The sequence below is a fragment of the Amia ocellicauda genome, chromosome 9, assembly GCF_036373705.1.
Source record: "Amia ocellicauda isolate fAmiCal2 chromosome 9, fAmiCal2.hap1, whole genome shotgun sequence".
Taxonomy (NCBI): Eukaryota; Metazoa; Chordata; class Actinopteri; order Amiiformes; family Amiidae; genus Amia; species Amia ocellicauda.
The window spans coordinates 33,214,599-33,240,511 of NC_089858.1; the positions used below are offsets into that span (position 1 = coordinate 33,214,599).

General features: G+C 49.1%; 3 protein-coding genes across 4 annotated transcripts; 1 reads left to right on the plus strand and 2 right to left on the minus strand.

Annotated features, from left to right (window-relative positions):
• Positions 1-12: 12 nt before the first annotated feature.
• On the minus strand, positions 13-5,684 carry LOC136759262 (putative aminopeptidase W07G4.4). The gene is made up of 17 exons (XM_066714178.1): positions 5,522-5,684; positions 4,269-4,310; positions 3,713-3,800; positions 3,255-3,320; positions 3,056-3,138; positions 2,800-2,908; positions 2,490-2,617; positions 2,252-2,351; positions 2,084-2,159; positions 1,892-1,977; positions 1,685-1,789; positions 1,434-1,509; positions 1,180-1,298; positions 977-1,060; positions 806-863; positions 530-711; positions 13-404 (listed from the first exon to the last, which is right to left on the minus strand). The coding sequence occupies exons 1-17, from the start codon at positions 5,533-5,535 to the stop codon at positions 270-272; spliced, it is 1,551 nt and encodes a 516-aa protein (XP_066570275.1). The 5' UTR covers positions 5,536-5,684; the 3' UTR covers positions 13-269.
• A 109-nt stretch (positions 5,685-5,793) lies between these two features.
• On the plus strand, positions 5,794-10,603 carry fahd2a (fumarylacetoacetate hydrolase domain containing 2A). 2 transcript variants are annotated; one of them, XM_066714180.1, is made up of 8 exons: positions 5,794-6,100; positions 6,662-6,930; positions 7,007-7,223; positions 7,372-7,431; positions 7,543-7,705; positions 7,997-8,105; positions 9,706-9,793; positions 10,073-10,603. In XM_066714180.1, exons 2-8 carry the CDS (start codon positions 6,665-6,667, stop codon positions 10,133-10,135), a joined length of 966 nt encoding a protein of 321 aa, XP_066570277.1. In that variant the 5' UTR covers positions 5,794-6,100; positions 6,662-6,664; the 3' UTR covers positions 10,136-10,603. The 2 variants fall into 2 exon arrangements, with proteins under 2 accessions (XP_066570277.1, XP_066570278.1); XM_066714181.1 differs by having other exon boundaries at positions 5,794-5,941.
• Positions 10,604-10,775: 172 nt separating this feature from the next.
• On the minus strand, positions 10,776-19,396 carry gpat2 (glycerol-3-phosphate acyltransferase 2, mitochondrial). Its single transcript, XM_066712569.1, is given in 21 exon segments — positions 10,776-11,470; positions 11,568-11,623; positions 11,846-11,914; positions 12,145-12,265; positions 12,349-12,474; positions 12,561-12,638; positions 12,754-12,896; positions 13,037-13,301; positions 13,380-13,450; positions 13,820-13,938; positions 14,101-14,180; positions 14,621-14,710; positions 14,845-15,090; positions 15,210-15,309; positions 15,402-15,535; positions 17,286-17,504; positions 17,507-17,603; positions 17,760-17,870; positions 18,007-18,080; positions 18,275-18,385; positions 18,507-19,396. Coding segments are annotated over 21 exon segments (2,478 nt in total). The 5' UTR covers positions 18,555-19,396; the 3' UTR covers positions 10,776-11,350.
• Between the last annotated feature and the right edge of the window lie 6,517 nt (positions 19,397-25,913).

A 25,913-nucleotide genomic window follows, 5' to 3' on the forward strand; every position in this document is an offset into this window, starting at 1 on the left:
AGACACACAGGCTCAGGTCGGAAAACTCTTTATTCTCACACAGCCTGTCCTCTTACAGCACATCACTGATCGCACCACATCCTATTCCACTCGATTGTGCTGGAAATACATGCTAACTGCACCCCAGCATCACACACCACAGAAATAGACAGGCAGAGAGAAGGAAACGAAAATGAAATCCCTTTTTTAATTTTCTTGCTGGATAGAATGAAAGCGAGGCAGGGACAGATGGACAAAGTGAGGAAGAGTGAGCAAGGAGGTCTCCGCGCTCAGAGGTGGGGGAAGATGTAGCGCGTTGCCATGGCGAGGATGGGTGCTCCGGTGGGGACGCCGGGGAAGGGACCGGAGGAGCCGGCGATGTCGATGTGGGAGTAACACAGAGGGGCATCCGAGTCCACGCCATGCTGAGAGAGAGAGAGAGAGAGAGAGAGAGAGAGAGAATGGTTTGAATTGGCTCTGGATGCACTGTCCCCGAGTCTGTGCAGTCCAGTACAGCCCAGCCCAGAATACCACCCCGGCCCGGCAGTACCTTGTGCAGCCCGGAGGCCATGGTGAGGAAGGCGGCGGGGGTCTGGTGCCCGCGGGGCGTGGCGCTGGAGGGCAGGTTGTTGCTCTGGAGCAGCTCCTCGTACTCGGAGCGCCCGCGGTGGAACTCGTAGTCCTCCCGGCGCACCGTGGACACCTCAAACACATCACCCAGCACGTCGCCCGCTGAGGAGGGGGTGGTTAGAGATCAGACTTTTGTGTCTGGACGGACTGCCCCACCACCCAAACCCCCCAGTGCACTGACCCCACCCACACTCACCCTGCTGCCACTGCCGAGCGTTGCCTGCGCGGTGAGCCGGACCGTTGTCCATGATAATCTGAGGGAGAGAGAGTCAGCAGCTGTCTGAGTCAATGAGTGTCAGTGATTTTGTCTGCGAGCGTCTCAGTCAGTGCTAGTGTGTCAGGGCAGCGATGCCGCATTGCCACTCACAGAGTAGTTTGGCCCCATGGCTCGGATGGCGTGTCCAGTCAGGGTGGCGATAGTGAACAGCTCAGGGGCAACCTCAGACGCTGCCTAAGAGAGAGAGAGAGAGAGAGAGAGAGAGAAGCACAGTAAGAGATGGAGGAGGGATGAAGACCAAAATACATGAGTGATGGAGTGAGAGAGAGAGAGGGATGGAGGGATTGTCGGACCTTCTCCTTCATCTCACAGAGCAGGTCTGCCATCACCATGCGGCCCTCTGCGTCCGTGTTCCCCACTCGCACCCGCAGTCCCGCCCGGGAGCACAGCAGCTCGTCAGACACGTAGCAGTCTGAGAGAGAGAGAGAGAAAGGCAGGCAGTGAGATTATTCAGGTGCAGAACAGACACACACAGAGACACAAACACTTGAATAGACAGACAGACAGACAGGAAGAGAGAGACAGACTGACAGAGAGACAGACTGACCGGCCCCCACGCTGTTCCGAACCATCGCCATGGCACCCAGAACCTTCAGATTCTTGGGCTTGAGTTCCGCCAGCACCTGAACCAATCAGAACACAGTGAGTTAAGATACCTCTGTGTCAAGATATTTTTGGATGCCATCAAGTTGCTTTTACACGAACAGGTTCAGATCAGTGAAAAGGAATCCAGACGCACATAGAAAGGTGGAGATGGAGAGCGAGGGAGGAGGAGTTGGATTGGGACAGTATCTGTACCTGGAAGAATCCAGCCACCGCTGCGGAGCCACACTTGTCCCGGTGCATCCCTGCCATCATCCCTCCTGCCTTGATGTCAGCCCCCCCGGTGTCGTATGTGATGCCCTGCAAAGAGAAACAAAGAGGGGAAGGGGGGGGTCTGTGATGCAGTCTGCCCTGTGGAATTCAGACCCTGCATGTGCGTCTCACTCTCTCTGCTTCGCTCACCTTCCCCACCAGCAGCAGAGTGCTGTGCACCGGCCCCTCCCCACAGTACTGCAGCTGGATCACTCGGGCCTGGTGTCTCTCGACCCCTGAGACAGAGACAGACAAAGCGTCAGGTCACAGTGCTGTACAGGACACTGAGGCTTAGTCCAGTTAAGCCCGGCCCCAAGACCTGCCCCAAGACCTGCCCCTCACCGTGGGCACAGCGATTCACCGCGGCCAGGCAGGGGTACTCTTTCTCCAGCTTCTCCACATCGCTGACCACACTGACCTGAGAGAGAGAGAGGGGGGGGGGTGATTAGAGGGACATAGAGACACACACAATCACATCCACAGAAGCACACAATAGCAGTGGGGTCCTACCTCCACAGGGCTGTCTTTGAAGACTTCCTGTACGTACTCCGCCACACGGGGGGCTGCCATACGCTCCGGGTCCGAGCCCCCGATGTCACGACACACCAGCCTGTGGGGGCAGGGGGTTGAGCACATGGGCCAGACACTGAACACACATACTTTCCCCTCTCACTCACACACTACTCTCGATTCAAAATTAGCTTTATTGGCGCGCACACACACATAAGAGAGCGAGAGAGAGTCTGACCGTCCGCTCTCCAGCGCAGTAGCCAGCTGTATGATCCTCTTGCCCTGCTCCTCCGTGGATACCCACACACCCAGCATCTCTGCCTTGTGGGCTCTCTGCGTCACTGCAGCCTCTCGCACCTCCAGTGGCTGAGAGTGAGAGAGAGAATGAGAAAATTGAGAAAGAAGGGGGCAATACAGGCATCCTAATCTGGGTCACTCGCCCCTGGGAACAGAAATCATTTGACTCTCCACTGCAGTGGGGATACCTCGTCTGCATCCCCGACACTTCACGGACACCAGCGTCCCCCGAGAATCGCGTTGTCACTCACCACGTACAGGGCGTGCAGAGCACCCATAACAGCCACCAGGGGGCTCTCCTTGTAGTCGCTGTGAGGCGGGCACACCAACAGAGGGCGCTTCATACCAGCTTTCAGGGCTCTGCAGAGAGAATTGAATTTGGAGAGAGCGAGTGATTTATGAACAGAGTCAGGACAGAATGAACTTTATAAAACAGCATTGCCAAACAACTATTTTCATACTGTGAATACACTACAGAGACACCGCAGGAAGGACAGGCAGGCTGACCTCTTGATTCCATTTATGGCTGCGTCGCTGAACCTCCGAACATCATCGTAGTCGCGGTTCACTGGACCTGTACATGCAAAGACCTGGAGAGAGGCGGGGTAAGATCAGGCAACTTGGTTCCCGCTTGTTTAGAACCCTCCTATAGAGGAATTGGGGCACACTGACAGACTCCCACACACGGACACCCCCCGTCTCTCACCAGCCTGTCCCCGGGCAGTCCTGGCACCTTCAGCAAATTCACCTCCTCACACAGAGCAGAGTCTACCTGTGAGAGTGATGGACAGAGAGATCACAGCGTTATGCTATTTCTACTGAAGAGGACAAAAGCATCTTTCCTGAAGGCACAACATAATTGCAGATGGGTTGTGGACCAGGTGTGCAAAAAGACAATAGCTGGGTACAGCTCTCATTCACAAACAGGTTTTGTGCCCTCCCAACCAATACACCAATCAAAACTACATAAATGTGTGTTTAAGAGTTGCTTCATCACTTCATGAGCAATGGGGAGCTCTTCCATTGCATGCATTGAATACAATATCCGGATCTGAGAATCAACCCGAGTCTCTGTGCATAACGGAGAATAACTCCACTACACTGCCCGGCCAGTGAGCCGTGCTGCTGTGTAGAGGGACAGTGTGGACAGTGCCAGAGTTTCACCTTCTGGTATTCCTGTAGAGGTTCCTGCAAACAGCGCAGACCCTGCGGCAGCTGCACCGTCCAGGACACCAACACCACGCCATCGAAACTGCAAGGGGGGGGGCACAGTCAAATACACACCACAACACCCTCTCCCTCTGAAGAATTGCACATACTTCCCCGTGCACCTGTGTAAACAAAGTGTCTTACTGTGCTACAGTACTGCGTTTCGGTCCTCCTGAGCAGTTGTCAGGCAGAAACCGATCCACTCATCACATGACAAACATGCGAGTCCTGTCATCTTTCTCTCCAGTCTGGTCTGCATAAAAGTGCCTGTAGTTTTTCCTCGAAGACTGTTCTTGAGATCGCCTCTCGAACACCTCTTCCTTGCGGCTGCTCATAATAAATTCCGATTGACTGAAAATCTCTCTCGATTATTTGGACTCTGGTTCTTATCAGACCCTGTTCTTCTAGGGATCAGGGTTGAACTAGCACAGTAAGACCATGAGATAGTGACCTTGTTCACACAGGGAAAGATATGCAGTTCTTCAACCCTCCCGCTCACCCCCCCACTCACCTCTGGGCCTTGCAGTCAGTGGTGTACTGAATAGGCTGAACCCTGAGAGAGAAAGAGAGATCTATATGTAATTTCTAGTTACTTGTATTACATGTATTATTTTATCTGAATTACAATATGTTCCACCCAGTTTGTGTGTCTGTATGCCACTGTTGTTTTAAAAGCTTTGGCAACACTGGAGCATGCCAATAAAGCAAATAAAGAATTTGAAATTGAGAGAGAGACAGGTTAATGTTTAAGCAGCTGCCTTATCCAGGACGATTTGCGGTTTACTCCAGAAACATTTCAAACCATTACAAAGTGCAGCAGTAGAATCAGTGCCAAATACAATAAGCTTATCCAATAATAAGTCCTAGTACTATGAGTTAACAAGGGCAGACAAGCATAGTATAAGAGTAGTAGACTACAGCACGGTGCAGTACTGCAGGGTACCCTCGGACTCGTGACCCTGCAGCTCAGTCACAGTCAGATGACACACTGGACTGAGGCCACACAGAGCAAAAAAGCAGAAATGTGGACTGGTCTGGAAAGCTGCTTCCACAAGCAATATACAATTCCTGAAGAACTGATAAGTTACAGAGGAATCGGACACTGCTGAATATTAGAGGCTACACCACCAGTGTGCCCTTTGGACAGCTGTAAAAGTTACTGTGTAACAGGCAGAGCGAGTGCAAAACTAGATGCTGTACATCTTCCAGAATGTCAAACACCCAGAGTGCAAAGTTAGTGTAATAAGTTAGCATTTAATTTGTGTGAAGAAGGCTACACAGTATAGCACAATCAGTAATGGTTTAAGAGTTATACAGCACAGCTAAGAGTGGCAGTTTAGAAGTCAGACCTTTTAAACAGTTACAGCGTTTATACCTGGCGGAGTATCAGAAGCACAATCCGGTTTCACGTAGAAACGTTTACACCGGGCGAAGTATGTAACGAGCACACTCCGGTTTCACACAGAGAAACACTGGGCATCAAAGACTTTCTCGACTGGAGCATTTTTGCCGGAGAGCTGCAGAGTCTGATAAACGCACAGCTGCTGGTTTATTCTCCACATACCAGTCTTGAAGTAAACCCGGTACACATATAGACACGCCGATGCGCGCACACACACACACACACACACTGTTTTAATCTCACTGCATATATTGCTTTATGTGCATATTTTGTAAAATCATAGATAGCTACAGGATACTGATCAATGCAGGCAGGTGGATGCTATAATCTCAGCTTTGATTGCTTGTTTGACCCGCCCTTACCTCTCGCAGACCATCTCTGCGTCCAGCTCGTCCTCCACAGCGACTGCCAGCTGACGGCTCCTCCGCCAGACATAGGCCAGGTACCGCCCCCTGCCCGCACGGCGGCTGCGGATTGGGCGGCCCTTCCCACTTCTGGAGCCCTGATTGCTCAATACTGTCTTCGGTCACAAGACTCGACCGAGATGCATGCCGGGATTCGTAGTCTTCTGCGTGACAGGCCCAACAAAAATAAACGGTATTCATTCGTTTGCTTGCGTCTTTTCATGGCAATAGGTGTTTTCACCTTGATACACGGGCGCCAAGATACAATGCATGTAAAATACTTGTCTTCGTTTTAAATTAAATCCTCGTACGCAATCCGGTGCAGGACGTCACCCGGAAGACCGCTGTGCGTCTCTCTGTGTCACATGGTTCAATTATGTAAGTTGTTCGAGTGCTACGGGTGCAAAGTGCACACAAGAGGCAGCAATTTGTTTACAAATGTAACAATAGCAAAACCAGCACAAAACTACACGATCAAATAGTGCAGTGAGATTAAATACTGCGAGCAAAGCCAGGGGACGCCGACTGAACAGCCAGGTGACCCGCTATTCCTGTGTTTTGTGTGTGTAGTGTGTAACTGTGTTCATCTGATCAGTAAGGGTTAAACATCCAACCGACTCGGGAGTTTTGTGTATAGATATGATCAGATTTAATCCGGCACTCCTTCTCTTGCACTTTAACCTCCTGCCGCAGTGTGATGCACATTGAATCAGTAACGGTATTGTTGTTGTTATTATTATTAGTAGTAATAGTAATAGTAATAGTAGTAGTAATAGTAGTATTCCAAACACTATCACTATATCTAACACCACTTCCACCGCTCGCACAGCATTGCAGGGACCCCTATATAAAAACACCTGGTCAGGTTATTAGTAATGGATATAACCTCTGCATGTGGACTGGAAGAAGACTTGTTGTTTATGAGGGCAGTGTGAGGTTTTGAGGGTGTTTCTACCAGGTGGGACACCCAATTCATCTAAAAAAAGCTTTATTGGCATGACTAATTGACAGCATTGCCACCTCCTTATACTTGTAGAAAATCTGTCTGTGTGTCTGTCTACTTAGATGATCAATCATCCATCACTCTTGTGTCCACAGTCAATGAGATTGCCTGCCCGCTGCCTGCTGGGTGCGAGGAGGGTCAGTGATTGGCTGTTGACAGGCGTCGGGAGGCGGGGTGTGAGCGGCAGGGGCATGCGACTGGTGCAGTTCCGTCGGCGTGGCCAGGAGGGGGCAGGGGCAGCGCGTGTTGGCGTGGAGCAAGAGGGCGGGACTGTGGTGGACCTCAATGCCCTGGACCCCTCGCTGCCCCACAGCATGAGGGCCCTGCTGGACACTGGGGACAGAGGCCTGGACATCGCCCGCAGGTCAGCCCGGACAGATGGACACTGATGGACTGACACATAGACAGACGCGCTGACGCTCCTTCCCTCCCTCTCTCAGGGCCGTGTCCAGCTCTCAGTGTGTGGTGCCCCGTTCTGAGCTGGTGCTGCTGCCCCCGGTGTCAGGCCCTGACAAGGTGGTGTGCGTGGGCATGAACTATCGGGACCACTGCCTGGAGCAGCGGGCGCCCGTGCCAGCTGAGCCGCTCATCTTCAACAAGTTCCCCAGCGCCATCACTGGCCCCCACGACGACATCACCCTGCCCCTGGAAAGCCAGGTACCACACACACTTGCACACTGAGAGAGAGAGAGATACTGAGAAACTGATACAGGGAGAATTAATCACATAAACAGACACAGACGGAATGATAGAGAGCGAGACACACCCAGGCAGGGTGATTGACAGCAGTGTCCCCTACCTGCAGGAGGTGGACTGGGAGGTGGAGCTGGCGTTTGTGATTGGCCGAGGAGGGAAGAACATCTCGGTGAGTCACTGCTGGCGGGTGTGGGAGTGTGCTGCGTTTGTGAATCTTTTGTGCATGTATCCAATTAACCAATAAAGTAATCCAATAAACCAATTAAGTGTGGCCCTGCAGGAGGGTGCGGCCCTTTCCCATGTGGCGGGGTTTATGGTGGCGAACGACGTCAGCGCGCGCGACTGGCAGATGAATCGGAACGGGAAGCAGTGGCTGCTGGGAAAAACCTTCGACACCTTCTGCCCCCTGGGGCCCGCCCTCGTCACCACAGACGCACTTTCAGGTGCGTTGTCACAAAAAATAATAATAAACAGTAGGAAGAAACCAAACAGCACAGCACCCCATAGCTCTCTTTTCCCTGCTCCCTCTTCTGTACTGGTCTTCCCCTCCCTTGCCTCTCTCCTCCTCTTCCACCCTTCCCTCTTTTGCCCTCCCTCCTCTCCTCCTTCCTATCCCCCAGTTTAACCCGTCTCTCCAGTCGTGGGCTCACTGCAGGTTTGAAAACCGTATAGCCAGGTCTCTCTGCTTGTGTGTCTATGTCTCGTGGCCTTGATTGGCCAGGTTTCTCTTCTAGATCCCCATAGCCTGGGTATCCGTTGTCGTGTGAATGGCAGTGTGGTTCAGGACAGCAACACCAGTCAGATGATCTTCAAGACCGAGGCTCTGGTGGCCTGGGTGTCCAAGTGAGTGTCGCCCCCTGCCCTTGAAGGACTGCACTGCTGTGTGTTGTTGTTGTCATTATTAATACTGGTTTAATTACATCAGGCCCTGTCCCTCATAGCTGGCTAGATAACTCTCAGCATAAGTTGACAGAAGTCGGGCTTTTTCTGTTCCTCGAAGTCCAGCTAAGCAACACAACCTTAAAACTGCTCCAGTGCAGGCTAACGCAAAGAGAACCAGATCGGTGCATAAGAGCTTGTGCTTCTACCCACTGAAAGCACTTGACACACCCCTCTGCAATGGCAACACCCTTCCTTAGAGATCCCATAGATCAAGGAGCAATTTTAATTAGATCAGCTTTTCTTAGGGAACGAGTACTGAGAGATCGCCAAGATAATTTGCATTCAGATGTTTTTCTTTTTGAGCGCTAGAGATTCGCTCGGCAAGGTGTAATTCTCCCAATAAATCTACTTGAGCTGTACATTGCCCACCCCACCCTGCCCAGCCGTGCTTTGACAGTAACGCAGACCACGTGCACAGGGCTGCACATTTTTTTGAGTGACGCATTCCTTTTACTCAGTTGGCGATGCTGAAAATATCGTAAATAAAGCTGCTGCTCTGAGGCTATATGCAATAACATGAACAGGAAATCCCATCGTTATCATTTTTATTAAGTAGACTACATTATTATGCAGAGATCCACAAAGTAATTGGTGCTGTACAGTCAGATCTCCATCAAGGCACCCTCAGGACCAAATGAGGCAGCTTTTGTGAACAGGAAATCATTTTCACAGCACAACAAGGAGAGGAACTGGTGACGTTATCACTTACATTAAATGAAAAATGAGTTACAATGCCAGTGCTAGACAGATACTGTACATCATCCATGACGTTACCTCAGTTATTCCCATATGATCTGTGAATCCACCTGCCTCATTTCAAATATTGAAGCCAAGTATCCAGGCTCTGTCCAAGACTCCAGATTCGAGGAAGGTACTGGAAATCTTATTTGACAAAAATCAATATGATAAAACAAGAGATCTAACCATTGTCCTGCAGCAATCTCTCAGTCCATGTTCCATTCAGTTACTGCAAGTGTGCAGATTTAAATTGGATGTGTGCGCAATTATTATATTGGGATGAATACATAACCCGTGTAATCAAAATATATAATTTAAAGGAACTAGCTTAGTTGTGAAATTGTTCTGCCACGCATCCTCTCTGGACTTGGCAGCAGCAGCAGCAGCAGCGATAAAGTCTTAATACGGCTGAAAACTTTCCATGAGAAGGTCTTGCTCAATCAGGCTGAAAAAAATCACTCTGTTTTGACGTCATCTTCGGTGCAGATCGTTGTTTCAGTGTCCTTCGATCCTGTGAAGCTTGTTAACGATACAATTTTAGCCTGTATTCGCTATTGAGGAACAGGGGCAGCCTGCCTTGCATTATCTGGTTAACTGCATTAGGCTAACATCTGAGTAGCATGAATTAGTTAAACCAGCTCTGAAGAATAGGGTCCAGGACTGCTGTGTGTTGGGGTTGTGTTGTGGTACCACTGTGGGGATGGTCTAAGAGAAATGTGCATGTGAGAGTAACGGCAGTGTTGTGGCCCTCGTTGTGTGACAGGTTCGTGACTCTGGTCCCAGGGGACGTGTTTCTCACAGGGACTCCGCCTGGAGTTGGGGTGTTCCGGAACCCCCCCGTGTTCCTGAAGGTGAGGGAGAGAGAGACCTGTGTGATGGTCTGCCTGCCACAGCCTGAGGGACAGTGGGTACATGCCCTGCCTGCCTTCAGCACACTCTCACAGCAGAGCGGGGGAGGGAGAGAGTGTTGATGATGAAGAAAATTAGTTAAATATATTTTGAAACTTTCGTAACACCAGGGAGTCATGCCAATATTTGAGTTTGAGAGAGGAACAGAAACGGTGAGGTACAGCTGAAGATAGTTAGTTACAGTTAAAACAAGGTTTCATGTGGTCTCTGTCCCTCTCCAGTCAGGAGACGTGGTGGAGTGCGAAGTGGACGAGATTGGGGTCATCAGGAACACAGTGGTCTGAGCAACACCGAGAGATGGGGGCTAGTGACCTGGTTGAGCTGTGACACACTGCTCTGAGCCTGGACACACACCGTGACCAACTGTCATGAAACTGCCCACTCCCGCACCGTCGCACAGTCTGTTGGACCCCAGCTGCTCTGTGTGGGCGAGCATGTGTGTGTGCACCTGTCTCTCTCTGTGTGTGTAGCACTGTACCAGTCTGTCTCTCTCTCTGTGCTGTGCTCTGGCTGTCTGTCTCTCTCTCTCTCTGTGCTGTGCTCTGGCTGTCTGTCTCTCTCTTTCTGCCTGTGGTGGTGGTGTGTGTGTGTGAGATGCAGGAGGTTGGAGATACACTGGGTCAGATTCTGACAGGATATTTCTCTGAGAAACAACTTAAATGCACAAGCTGTACAGCAGGAGTGAAAAGAAAATTCATGTTGTTTCAAGGGCAGCAGAAAAATATGACAAGAATAAAGTCGGTCTGTTGGGAGCAGCAGTGTACCTGTGTAATATATTTAAGACCTCAGGAACAATAAAATATTGATTAGTGCCTGCAGGGCATTTTAAGGAGTGCAGAGTGTGGCTCCGCCTTCGGACACCAGGGGGCAGTGTGAGCTTAGGCCTGCCCTGACCACACACAAGTACAACACATACACACAAACTCACAGAACAGCGGTTAGTGTCTGGAGGGCACTAATCCCTTTATTGCTTTACATAGTGAGCTGCACACAGCATTCCTCAACACAGCCCCTGTACACAAAAGCACAAAGAACAAGGGCTCTGTGCAGTTTAAACAAAAATAACTGCTAATGACAACAAAAAACACAACCTAAAGAACAGCAGCAGCAACAACACAAAACTGAACTGAACTTCTGAGCTGCTGCTTATTTTCATCATCACACATGTCCAATAAAGGGATTCCCCACAGTGAGCAAAGACCAGGGCAACCGACACTGCAGCAGCCCTGGGGGAACACACATGCGCAAGTATGTGTGTGTGAATGTGAGAGAGTGTTAGGTTCACAGTGAAAAAAAAAAAAAAAAAAATCAATAATGAAAACCACAGGCAATTAAAACAAAATCAATGATCATAAAACTGAAAGAAAGCCATCACTGTCCCCTCAAACACTGAATCCAAGCAGTGGATTCTAATTTTCGCTCATTTTTTCCTCCCTCCCTCTCCCTCTCCCTCATCCTGTCCTCCCGCTCCTGTCCCTGCAGCCGCGGGTTTGAGAGGCTCAGTGGAACAGGAACTGTGCAATGAAGCTGTGCAGCCTGAAGCGTGGGGCCTCATCCTGGAACGCAGTGCTGAGGCCCAGAGCCTGCCGCCCGTCCACACCGCACTGCACTGTCAGCACCTACAGCACAGTCACATACACAGTATACCAGTCAGAGACAGCATGGCATCGTACAGTACAGCAGTCAGGAAAAGAGAAGGAGAGGGATGAGACTCACCCCCAGGTCAGTGAAGGTGTGGACCGCAGAGGCTGCCATCTGCAGAGAGGAGCTTTCTGTGTGGGGAGGGAGGAGAGAGACACTGATCACAGATCTCCACTGGACTCACTGCAGCAGAGTCAGCGGCACAACAGCCATTCAGAACTGGACCCCCCAGCCTGACCCAGTGCAGTGCAGTGCAATTTTATTTAACACAGCGTACGTCTCTGCTACTGTAAATGGTTTCCTGTGCAGCGCAGAGTCTCACACACACACACACACACACTCTGCACTGTTACCGTAGTGGCCCCTCTCGGCCTGCGCTCGGTCCTGCAGGAGCCTGTGCACCCGGGCAACACACTCCGCCTCTGTCAGATAGAGACAAACATCAATAACCCTAATACTGAGACTAATGATCAGGTGTCTCTGCAGTGAGGGTTGTGTGGCCTGTCTGGCATCCTGCCCCTGTGCAGTGTGTCGTGTATGGTATGTGCTGTGTACATCCCATTGTTGTGCCGCGTTGTTTGTTGTGTTGTTTGTGTTGTGTATCCTGCATGTGGCGTGTAGTGTGTAGCGCGTTGTGTTGCAGGGGGCTGACCTGGCCTGGGGGGCTGCAGCAGGGGCAGGGCGTCGGTGCTCCAGGACAGCGCCCTCAGCTGACCGCTCAGCAGACTGCACAGCACGAACAGTAGCTCCGGACACTTCCTGGGACAGCTGAGCTGCAGACACACACACATCAGCGGAGTTGGAGTCTGAGTGCGTGTGGCAGTGTGTGTGTGACAGTGCCTCAGTGTGTCAGTACCTTGTAGCAGCGTGGCGGGGTGGGGTCATCACAGTCGGAGTCGCTGCCCTCCCCCTCGTCCACCGAACGCCACTGCAGGGGGGCCCGTCTGTGCCTCAGGTCACACAGCCCCCCAGCCCCCGGTAACTTTGAGAGAGAGAGGAGACTCAGCTCTCTTTGTGTCTGTGTCTTCCTTCTGTCTCTCTGTCCCTCTGTCCTTTTGTCTGTCTCACCTCCTCCATGGTGAGTATCCCACAGCGCACCAGACTGTCCACAGCATCCTGAGCAAAACCGCAGGCAGACTGGCAAGGCTGAGAGAGAGGGAGTGCCTTTCAGTATGGTACAGCACTACAGTGTGCCAGTGCCCCACTGTGCCAGCGAGTCAGAGCACATGTTTGTCAGTGCCCCAGTGTCAGTGTCACTCACAGGCAGCAGCAGCCGTGGCAGCAGGTGGCAGAGCTGCAGGGCTCTCTCGGTCAGCTGATCCTCACACAGCGCCACCACGACGTCACCGTCCTCCTCCCCTGCACAGCTCACAACTTCCCTCATCATAGCACTGACCGCACACGCTACAGAGAGAGAGAGGGAGGGACCAGTGGGGCAGGGGTGAAACTGAGTTGGACAGAGACAATCAGAATTTCAAATAATCATATAGGCAGACCGTCTGACAGTGAGACGAGAGACAGGGAGACGGACCGTCTCGCAGTACCTCCCACGGCTTCCAGGCTGAACACGCTACACAGCACCTCACAGTGGGCGGACAGTGTCAGGGCCGCATGGGGGCCGGCCCTGGGTACAATGACTGGGGGCCCGCCGCTGGGGGGGGACCCCAAGACCAGGCAGCCCTTCAGCAGGGACAGGGCATGGGTCAGCACCTCCCCCACGGTGCCCCCAAACCCCACATCTCGGCCCCGGAACAGCACCTCCTCCAAGAGCCAGGAGAAATCAGCACACAGCATGGACACACATACTCCCTGAGAAAGAGAGAGAGAATCGTAGAAACTTGCAATGAGGGAGGGGCAAGGAGGGATAGATGGAGGGAGAGACAATACCTTGCGATGTTTGTGAAGCAGCAGACAGGAAACAATAGCAGTCGACGTCACCGCGGTATAGGAAGAAGCCACTGCAGACAGGAAGTCGGAGTTAGAGACACAGGAAGTGAAGATGGATTATAAATTGTAGGTTAGTCAACTGTTCAGCTCAGTTTGGCTGATCATAACGGGGTGAGAAAGGAGGAGGAGAGGAAGAGAGGAAGAGGAAGAGAGGGATGGAGGGAGGGGAGTCAATAGAGAATGATAAGGAACCAGAGAGGGAGAGAAAGTGAGAGATAGAACCAGACAAACAGAGGGAGCGAGAAAGAGGATCAGAGAGAAAAGTGACAGTCAGTGGAAGAGAAACAGACATAGAGAGAGAAAGAGAGGGTAGGAGAGACTGAGTGAGAGAAAGTGCAAGACAGAGAAGGAGAGAGGGATGGAGGGAAGACAAGTCTCACAGTGCAGGAGGTGAGTGGTCAGACTGATCACTAGGTGGCGCTCTGCCTGGGGCAGCTCAGGGCAGGAGGTGGGGGGCAGCAACCAGGGCTGGGCCTGCTCCGCAAACAGAGACTCGGACCTGTCGGGGGGCACTATTGACACACTGTACAATCCCACACAACACACTCTCTACAGGACACAGACAACACTGTAAACAGAGTACACTCACTGTAACAACACTGTAGAGACTGCTTAATAGCATACACACTATATCGACCATACACACGCTCTGTACACACACCTGTCGTGCAGTATCAGAGGCAGCAGGATGTCCTGTAGGGGGCGCCCTTCCATCCGCCGTCTCCCACTTTCAACCATCTCCTGCAGGAACACGCCATCAGAGAGGAAGGGAGGGAGAGAGAGAGAGAGAGAGAGAGTTACATTTATTTTAATGTTATTCAGTTTTATTTTATGGTCAGTGTAAAACTGCTCTGGCAAGACGGGAAGTTTGTCATGCCAATAAAGCACCTTAAATTGAAAACACTGAAATTGAGAGAGGGGGGGGGAGACTGGGGAAGGGGCAGGAGAGAGAGAGAGAGTGCACTGTGTATATAATGTCTGTAAATAAATGCTGTATTCAGTTTTTCCCATCGCTCTGTTCCTGAGCACTGGACCTGTGGCAACACTGACCTGGTCACTTAGTCCTGCCAATAAAGCTTTAGTTAACTGAATTTGAATTGAGAGAGAACGGCAGAGTGGGGAGATTGTCGGGGGGCCTGTAGTGGGAGGGACGGAGGGAAGGGGTTGGGGGGGGGGGTTACCTTGAGAGAGAAGGGTTCGCCGAAGTGGAGACGCACATTCCCCCGAGGCCCCCCCCACAACACTGACCCCAAACTCCACCCACACTCAGCCTGAGGGGGAGAGAGAGAGAGAGAGAGAGAGAAAATCAGAAACCGTACAGTAGACCGACCCCCACAACACTCTCACACACCCCCTAACACACTCACTCTCCAAAGACAAAATTCTCGATTTCATGAGACTTCACCCTCCAGTACACCTCCCCTGTGGTAGCTGTGCCGGTCTGTACCTGGGTGCCAGTCTCTCGCCCGGTGCGGTCGTAGGCCACGCCCACGGGCACTATGGCGACGTCGCTTACGGCCCCCGCCCGCACTGCCCCTCGGACCCACGCCAGCCACTGTGCCCCCCGGGGGGAGGGGCGGCGAGAGGAGGGACACGCCTCCTCCAGGAAGATCAGCATGCTGTTCCCCTCTCTCAGCAACTCACCGACAAACTACAGGGGGAGAGAGAGAGAAGGAGAGCGGGGGGAGAGAGAGATTGTGTCAGTCACATGCACGAAACGCACTGGACACCTTTCAGTCAGAGCTGAGGAGGGGAGGGACAATGACTCACACAGGGCATGATTGCGTGATACAGGCTGTCAGTCATGGATCCCTGCTCTCCCATTGGGCATTGCGGAGTGAGGATCACTCCCAGCCTCTGCAGGATGAACCTGTGGGGGAGGGCGAGAGGTGGAAATCCAGGACAGGGAGGTGCAGTACAGTACCTGTGCACAGGTGAGACAGGGCAGGTGCAGAGCAGTACCTCAGCCAGGTGCTGTCCAGGCTGGGCGGGCCAACGCTGTAGGGCACTCCCAGGTTGTGGCAGAACAGAGCCAGCGGGAGCAGGGCGTAATCCAGACTGGACCGATGCACTGACACCAGGACCAGAGGAGAGCCCTGCGACAGAGAGAGGTCAATATCAGTGTGTATTGTTCCCCTGGCTCTGTCTGGCAACCCTGATGTCACCCTGAAGTCCTGCCAAATAAAGCACATGTACAGTGAGGGAAAAAAAGTATTAGATCCCCTGCTGATTTTGTACGTTTGCACACTGACAATGAAATGATCAGTCTATAATTTTAATGGTAGGTGTATTTTAACAGTGAGAGACAGAATAACAACAAAAAAATCCAGAAAAACGCATGTCAAAAAAGTTCTTGGCCATGGTAGAGAGTTTGGAATCTGACTGATTGCTTCTGTGGACAGGTGTCTTTTATACAGGTAACGAGCTGAGATTAGGAGCACTCCCTTTAAGAGATTGCTCTTAATCTCAGCTCGTTACCTGTATAAAAGACACCTGTCCACAGAAGCAATCAATCAATCAGATTCCAAACTCTCCACCATGGCCAAGACCAAAGAGCTGTCCAAGGATGTCAGGGACAAGATTGTAGACCTACACAAGGCTGGAATGGGCTACAAGACCATCGCCAAGCAGCTTGGTGAGAAGGTGACAACAGTTGGTGCGATTATTTGCAAATGGAAGAAACACAAAATAACTGTCAGTCTCCCTCGCTCTGGGGCTCCATGCAAGATCTCACCTCGTGGAGTTTCAATGATCATGAGAACGGTGAGGAATCAGCCCAGAACTACAGAGGAGGATCTTGTTAATGATCTCAAGGCAGCTGGGACCATAGTCACCAAGAAAACAATTGGTAACACACTACGCCGTGAAGGACTGAAATCCTGCAGCGCCCGCAAGGTCCCCCTGCTCAAGAAAGCACATGTACAGGCCCGTCTGAAGTTTGCCAATGAACATCTGAATGATTCAGAGGAGAACTGGGTGAAAGTGTTGTGGTCAGATGAGACCAAAATCGAGCTCTTTGGCATCAACTCAACTCGCCGTGTTTGGAGGAGGAGGAATGACCCCAAGAACACCATCCCCACCGTCAAACATGGAGGTGGAAACATTATGCTTTGGGGGTGTTTTTCTGCTAAGGGGACAGGACAACTGCACCGCATCAAAGGGACGATGGACGGGGCCATGTACCGTCAAATCTTGGGTGAGAACCTCCTTCCCTCAGCCAGGGCATTGAAAATGGGTCATGGATGGTATTCCAGCATGACAATGACCCAAAACACACAGCCAAGGCAACAAAGGAGTGGCTCAAGAAGAAGCACATTAAGGTCCTGGAGTGGCCTAGCCAGTCTCCAGACCTTAATCCCATAGAAAATCTGTGGAGGGAGCTGAAGGTTCGAGTTGCCAAACGTCAGCCTTGAAACCTTAATGACTTGGAGAGGATCTGCAAAGAGGAGTGGGACAAAATCCCTCCTGAGATGTGTGCAAACCTGGTGGCCAACTACAAGAAACGTCTGACCTCTGTGATTGCCAACAAGGGTTTTGCCACCAAGTACTAAGTCGAAGGGGTCAAATACTTATTTCCCTCATTAACATGCAAATCAATGTATAACTTTTTTGAAATGCGTTTTACTGGATTTTTTTGTTGTTTTTCTGTCTCTCACTGTTAAAATACACCTACCATTAAAATTATAGACTGATCATTTCTTTGTCAGTGGGCAAACGTACAAAATCAGCAGGGGATCAAATACTTTTTCCCCTCACTGTATAGAAGCAAATATGTGTGGACGTTTGACAGCCAAAGACGTGGTGTATTCATGAGTTCACGAGCTATGGATCAGGGCTGCTCTGTACCCGCTTGCTGGCCTCATGCAGGGCGGCCAGCTGGTTGAGGTTGAGCTGGACGCTGGACAGCAGGTGGCCCAGCACCTTCAACAGCACCCAGCACAGCACCCTGACAGAAAGAGAGAGGGGGGGTGGAGAAGTCAGATGGACACACAACCACACTGACCCACAGAGCAGCAGACACACACATGCACATGCAGGCACACAGACACGCACCGGAGCAGCCAGGGGCAAAAGCAGGTGCTGATGGAGGAGACTATGTGCTCAGCCTGCTCCCTGGTGGCCACTCCACTGGCGCCCCCCTGTGGGCAGAGGAGAGACTGCACCCTGCAACACAGTACACCAGTCAGCACCCTTCCTTCCCTCCCTCCCTCTCTCTAGTTCTCCCCATCTTGGTCCCTCACTGAAACCTGTGTCTCCCCTCTCCCCTACACACAGCACTCATACCCTGCCCCCCCTTCCCTTCCTTCCCCACCCCCCGACCTGTGGCTCTGCAATACACTCTGTGAAGTGAGAGTGGCGTCACTGGGGGGCACCCTGCCACCCCCCACCAGCAGCACACAGCACAGCCTGCGCACCAGCCAGCCCCGATACCTGAGAGTGAGGGAGAGAGGGAAGACAGAAGAGGAGAGCGGCGGTTACATACACCTGGTTTCCCTTTGGAAGGAGCTTGCTGTTAATTGCTTAATTGAGCTCGTTAGTGTGTTAACAGGTAACTGCTCAGGCTCACCGTGTTTGTTTCTCAGTCACACACAACAGGTTCTGGAAACCCAGAGAGGGGTGGGACTGCAGCAGCTTTAGAGCCTGACAGGCAGACAGACAGACAGAAAATGCTCATTAATCAGCAAGTTCAATTAATGAAAGAAATTACAGCTTCAGACTCCTGCCATCATTTTTGTAGGCTTTATTCCCTTTCACACACCTCCCCCCCTCTCTCTTTCTCCTCCTTGCTCACCCTCTCTCCATTCCCCCCTTTTCCCCAATCCCACCCTTCTCACCACGCTGTCGGGGGTGCAGTGAGGGCAACAGCGCCCAACACTCGGTCTGAAGGTGCCCAGGAGCGGCGCCACCTGCTTCACACGCCTCCGCAACGCCAGCCCCCAGGTCACCTGCACAGGTACAGCACACACTGACTGTCACTGTTATTCTCATTCACTCACTCACACGCACGCACGCACGCGCACACACACACACACACACACACAGACACACAGACACTGAGTGGCTCACCGGGTTTCTGCGAGTAGGGGGGGCGATGTTTCCATTCTGTAGCACCATTACGACGGGGCTCCCTCACCTCGACGCGGCACTACACTCAGGGATGGGCAGTATTTATGATACATGTATTTAAAATACGTATTTCAAATACAAAATAGGATTTTGTAATTTGTATTTGATAGGGTTGTTGGAAATGGCTTCATATTTTGTATCAAAATACTATAGTGTTTTGTATTTTGTAGTTTACAAATACTGTAAAATACTTTGTGAGAAGTCTACATGATGACATCATAAAAATGCTGCCGCTGATTGGTGCCTACTTGCCCAGACTTGTTGAAAACAGAAAATTGATCCATACCTGAAGAAGAAGGTCAAGGTGAGAAACGTGTAGGATGACAGCTTTGCATCGATTTTTATCATAAATTGCTAAAAAAATTTAACAGTTCATGTTAAGTTTTGGTGTTCGTTTTAGTAGCCTAGGCTAAATCGTTTACCAATTTACGTAATGTTCTAGCTAACTATTTGACCCGAGTAGCAGCCCTCACAGTTAACGTTAGCTTGCTACATTCAGCCTATGTTAAGTTTTCGTTGGTTGTGGACGAAAAAGAAAAGCGTTTCAGTGTTGTACAATATTACATTATAATGCCACGATATGGTGTAACATTAACAACGTTGTGCTGTAACGCCATTAAAGAGCAGGTTGTCAATCCATCCACCACTCCTTGGCAAGCTCTGTTGCTACTTTCTGATTACGTTTCTGGCTACATTTAAAATCGAAACATATTGATAATTTAATAATTGTTGACAAAGTGCTAAAATGTTTGTTTTCTACCTCTAAATAAGTGTCCAATGATTGATAAATAAATAATTGATTGCTGAATGATTGTACCCTAATTGAAGTAGCTGTTTAGTAGGATCATGATTTTGCATACCATTGCATGAATGACACATCATTTATTATATTTATGATTAACAATCAAATGATTCATTACTTAGAAACTAGTTGCTATGAATAAAGGTGCCATCAGTTGTCTTCTTATGAATGACTTGTTTGTCATTGAGTCAGTGTTGCTGATGAAAAGTAGGCCCTTCATTACCAAACACCAAGTAACTAAATTAGGATACAATTATGAGTCATTAGCAAACTGTTAGTTAAACATTAAACTGTTGGTTACTTTAAAACTAACCTTCATCTGGGTGATCACAGGGATATGTGAATATTTGATCTGTTAACTGGTTGCATATGTCAGATTTATCACACGACTCGTTAGGCAGAGGAAAACTGTTGCTATCAAACATTGTCTACTTAATCAGCTGAGTCAGTTTACTGGTGAACTGATAGAGCAAATAGCCCAATAGAAGGAAGGTTTGCAAAGTGATCTCATGCTCCCTTATAAAAGTATTTTTAGTATTTTTAAAATACAATAATACAGTAGTTTATTTTGATACATGGTGTGGCTGCTGTATTTTGTAGCTTATTTTGATACACTTAAAATTAAGGTATTTGAACTTCAGAAGGTAATTATGATCAGTATTGGGATGAGTGATGACAATAATAATAATAATGATTGTTGTGCTTATTATTATTGGTCTGCAGATGACAACTCACACACACACACACACACACAAATTCTGCATCACACACACTATGATGTTGGATTTTTCTTTTTAAACATCATGCAGCATTATGGATTCATGGCGGACGTTAAAAAAAAAAAAACATTTAAAGTGGAAAGTCAAGTGCTTTCACATTATCCTTTTGAACCCGAGACCAAACAATGAAGCTGGGGTGAACTTGCCCTGAGATTTCCCACCAGGGACAAAGCGCTCACCTTGGGTGAAAAACATTAACTGAATCGAAACCTGTTTATTGTAGTGTAAGGCAAATATAAATGCTGCAGGGCTGAACTCAGGGTGAGTCACTGCAGGGCCGGTATTAGGTGGTGTTGTGTGAAAACAGATTATGTAAAAGTAAGCAGTAAGATGTAGTATAATTATAATAGCAGGTGTGTTACTGCTTACAGTGTGTAAGTTAGTATCAGTATATGCAAGTATCATTATTATTCATACAATGGAAATAGCCTCAAGAGTAATTCAACTGTTTTTACATAATAAACTCTACAGTATGCAAATATGATCCCAATAGGGAAAAGAGTGTGGAAGAAGGCATCTTAAAAAAGTAATAATAAGAAATGTCCTACGGGACCAGGGGCCCAATATGAGGCTGTGACACTCCTGTTAAACGTATAAAAGCGCAAAACGGATTTATCATTAGGCTTCATACGATGAGATTGTAGACCACAGACACTATCACGACTACTAACCTACATACTGTAGTATCACTGGTTCTGACGTGCATATTTATAATACAATATCACAGTCACTAACCTGCCGTTGCTGTACTGCATCTACACTATACACACTATATAAAACCGATACGTACTGCTATACTATCTTGCTATATTATTACTACCGCTTGCCTTAGACAACCCTACACACTATCACTGATAGTAACCGGCATACTACCGTGCAGATATGAAATTCAACAACAGATTATGCAAAAGGTACTCTCACATGCAAACAACGTTATTTAAAATAAAAATTATGATTATTACTAATTGCGTGAATGTTTCTTACCGGCAGTGCTGACACAACACCGACACACGTGGTGATACCGCTCACGCTAACGGCACGGCGTCACTGCGCGTCACTGTACGTCACTTCACGTCACTGTACGTCACGTCGGGCCTGAACGCAGGGCGTGACTTTACACTGACCCGCCCATACACGAGTCTCTTGCAATAATAATAATAATAATAATAATAATAATAATAATAATAATAATAATACAGTTTCATGTAATTTCATGTAATTTTTTGTAATTGGAAAAAAGGTTCTATGTGATGGAAGTTAATTCGCCATGCAGCTTAAAGTCACGACTTTAAGATTCATATTACATTGCATTGCATTAATATGCTCCAAAATAATTGCACCGCTGTACAGGCTAACTCTGGTTGTACACTGTGGAAATCTAAAACAGCAAGCGAAACAACATTGTAAAAGCAGTAAAATAATAATATGGCCCTTCAGTGCGCATGATCGTGACCGTGCTTATTATTATTTTTTCTAACCACGCTTAAAATACTGACTTCACACTGGAAACATCGTGCGTTTAGTGAAATTCATGGCCGGCAGCCTGGGAACCAACAATCAAGCGGACTGTGCTCCAGGGGGAAGATAGTTAATGCAGGAAGAGGGGTCTCAGAAGGATCGCAAACTCTGTCCAGAAACATCGGAGTGAATTTTCCTTCTAATGTCCACCCCTTTCTACGTCATAACTGCACACAGCCACGGGGAGGCTGCAATAGCCCGTTTCCTGTCTGTGAGGCTCCTCGAGTGTATTTTTATTCTACAAGGATTAATTTATCATCAGTCCTTTGCCACAGACTTAGCTCAACTATGACATCAGACTTAACTGGACTGGACTGCTGCAGAGTCACTGACTGGACTGGACTGGACTGGACTGGACAGCTGATGAAGAGACATCACTGAGAAACAAGCTGGAGTTTCCAGAACCGCAGTTATTAATCTGAAGGAATGACTGAATAGGCCCGTCTCTAATGGGAGAGTGTAAATCGTTTACCAGCATGCAGTGGGGCTGGCTGTGGGCCCTGTAGTGCTGTCTGGGTGCCAGGGCCCAGTGTTATCTGCACCATACACACCGATCGACGCCTTGCCAATGTAACACGTCACATTCCAACCTGGTGCCAACGTTGCTGGAACAACGCGGCCAGCCGGAGAGAGCGACCGTGACCAAGAGTATCTCTGTGTCACAGCGCTGGCATTGCCACTAACCCCCCCACACACTGAGAAACTAACACACACTCGTACACTATCACACACACGCCGATACCAACACACACACACTGATGGTATCAAACACTCACTCACTCACACACACACACACACAGACGACAGCAGCAGCCATGGCAACAGTAATGAGCAATAACGATCATAATAAAGGAAACCTCACACACTGACAGTGTCGTTAGCGGGGATAATAGCTGCGATTAAATTGGATCGGAGGCCCGCAGGCTGTCACACTGAGGGGACCGGCGGCCCTGAGGAGCAGCAGCTGACAGAGGCATCAATTCAGTTCACGGGGGGCCACAACCTGGAGTAGCGTCCCCCTAGACTCGGCAGCAGGGTCTCCAGCCCTGGTCCTGCAGAGACACAGTCCAGTCCCGTACAGCACAGCACAGTCCACTAAGTTAAATACTACATTTGGGTTTGTCACCAACTTGTGCTGTATGTGTCGGTGTGCTGAGGTTGAAGTCCCTGAACTGAAATGGAATCTTAACGTGCTTTTCTCTTTTTTTTCCCCCCTCCTCTTTTTTCATAACTCTGAAGCATCGCTCCATGAATAAATATATAAATAAATACAACTAAAAATTTAAAATCAAAACATCGCACAGCCTCTTCAGTGCCCAATTTGCAGTGTAATTAATGCGCTTCCCAAGTGTTTTGTTTGTTTGTTTATTTATTTATTTATTTATTTATTGGTGTTGTTCTCAAAAGTAAGACTCTGAGGACAACGAGTATGAATCGCTGGACAGACAGACATAAACTAACTGACATCAATACAGTGAGAGAGAGAGAGAGCGAGAGAGAGAGAGAGAGAGAGAGAGAGAGGGGGTGGGGGACAGCTATTAATGGTAATTTTCCGCTTTACCAGATTCTTCCCTTATCCCATTAGAGAAATATTACATTTTAAACCCCCTGCTCACTTTTCCCACCTGGTTTCCCCCGTTCAGCAATTCTATCTTCTCTCTCTCTCTCTCTCTCTCTCTCTCTCTCTCTCTCTGTCCTAATGTCTATCCTTCACTCCCTCCCTCCTGTTCTCTCCTCCTCTCTCTCTGTCTGTCTGGATCTATTGTCTTGCACTCACCTTCCCATCTCAATCTTGCTCCCTCAGGTGTTATTTTCCCTCTCCCTCTCTGTCTCTCTCTCACGCTCCTTCAACTGCTCTGCCTCTCTCTCCATGCCGCTCTCTATCCCTCTCCCCAGCTGGCCAAGTGTTATTCCCATCACACATCATGGACACACACCCGTCTGCTAAATCCCTGTCTCATGATAGATGGATAGATGGACAGAGAGACAGATAGATAAAGACAGGTAATCAAAGTTACTGTCCTGCTGCAAAGTCGTTGCAAAAGGGGCACTCGGGCAGAGGAAGCTGGCGTGGACTGGGGTAGAAGAACCCGTGGTCCACTCTCAACTCAGCACAGTGACCATTCAGGGGAAATCAGCCCGGCTAGCATCAGAACTGCACTGCATCCCCCCTCCTCGACAGGGAAGTGGATTTTATTTTCGCAGTTTCCTTTTTAATGAATATTCTTTATTATCCGTAGTGCTGGAAGAGCGCAGTTTCCAGAGGCTGATTGATCGATTGATCAATTCCTCTAGGGGCACTTTCCCTTTCTTATTTATTTTATTTCATTCATTTCATTAATTTATTCACTCATTCCCTTGTTCTGCAGTCCGGAGTCGTCAATCCGACTAATTATCTCCGCAATCTGCCTGCTGTTATTCATCGCTGATCCCGCTCCGTTGTGAGTGAGTGTGACTGTGTGTGTGTGTGTGTGTGTGTGTGTGTGTGTGTGTGAGTGAGTATTTGTGTGTGTGTGTGTGTGTGTGAGTGAGTATTTGTGTGTGTGTGAGTGTGTGTGTGTGTGTGTGTGTGTGTGTGTGTGAGTGAGTATTTGTGTGTGTGTGTGTGTGTGTGAGTGAGTATTTGTGTGTGTGTGAGTGTGTGTGTGTGTGTGTGTGTGAGTGAGTATTTGTGTGTGTGTGTGTGTGTGAGTGAGTATTTGTGTGTGTGTGTGTGTGTGTGAGTGTGTGTGTGTGTGTGTGTGTGAGTGAGTATTTGTGTGTGTGTGTGTGTGTGTGAGTGAGTATTTGTGTGTGTGTGTGTGTGTGTGTGTGTGACTGAGTGAGTGAGTGAGTGAGTGTGTGTTTGCGTGTGTGTGTGTGTGTGTGTACCTCAAGAGCCTGACATTTTCCTGGTTACCACCGTTTTATCATGCCACACAGGGGGCAAGGCAGTCCTCTCCCTTTCAGTTGGAGCGAGCAGTAATAAAGATGCAGACAGCGGCCAATCATAAAGATGCACTGTGTTATTAAGAAATGCCTGCTGGGTGCATTCACCCGGAATTGTTTACTTTTACACTAGGAGAGCTCTATCAAGGGCACCATCGGCTTGGGACCCATCTTCTGTGGCTTATTCCTCTTTCTGGAGACGTCACGGTTAGCCTTTGCATTTGCGATTACATGCAGAATGCTACATGTGTATGACGCAGAACTATTGCTGAGTACAAACTGAACAAGATGCAAAAATGTCAAATGACAGAAGTGAAGCAGGTTTACTTATGCATGCATGCATGCTTCTGCAGATACATACTCTAAAAGAGCAGACACACAGTAGAAAACAAATCATAATCCAGATTAACTCATCAGTCGCGTACTCAGTGAAGAACAGACATAATCACCGCTCTCTATCCCTGGCCTAACCCCCTGCTTCTCTCGCCTTGTTTCCCACCTTCTCCCCTCCCTAAACCTCTTTCTCTCGCTGCATCTCTCTCTCTAATTACCCACCTGTCTAGACTGGCAATCCTTTGTAAAAAAAAAAGAAGAATGCTTCTCATGCCCTACATCTCCCTCCCTCCCTCTCTCCTTATCTTTATTCACTCCATAATTCCTGTGAACGCCGTTCATTTTTCAAAGTTCCCTGACAGCAAAACAAAGCCTTAGATCAGACACAATTGTCATATCAATTAATCAATTAATCAATCAATCTCAAATGAATATAGCACATTTTGCAAAGGAACTGCCAGATAGATGTACATGTACACCAAGTTTGAGAGAGTGTGTGTGTGTGTGTGTGTGTGTGTGTGTGTGTGTGTTTAAGACACACATATACACACACACACACACAATAAGACAGTGTGTATTTGTATAAATGCTGTAAACTTCACCTAGCCAGTTCACCCTGCCTACACACATACACACACTTTCACACACAATACAGTGAGTACTGTGACACTGAGCTACTGAACACACAAGTGCCTTCTGTCCTTCTCCCCCGTGCTCAGCTCAGCATCTCTCTATCCTTTAACTCATCTGTCCCTCCCTCCCTCCTCCCTCAGCGCTGTTCAGATGCAGACGAAGGTGAGTGGGTCACCGATTCTGGGAGCTGTGACTTAAAATCGCCTGCAGCCAAAACAGAGAGCGCTCCTGGTAGACTGGACTCCTGTGCAGAAACGGGTCAGAGCAGTGCGGACCCCCATCTGCTCTCACAGCCCCTCACACACGCAGTCAGTAACAGGGACACTCCGCGGTAAGAGTCAGAGACTGTGACAG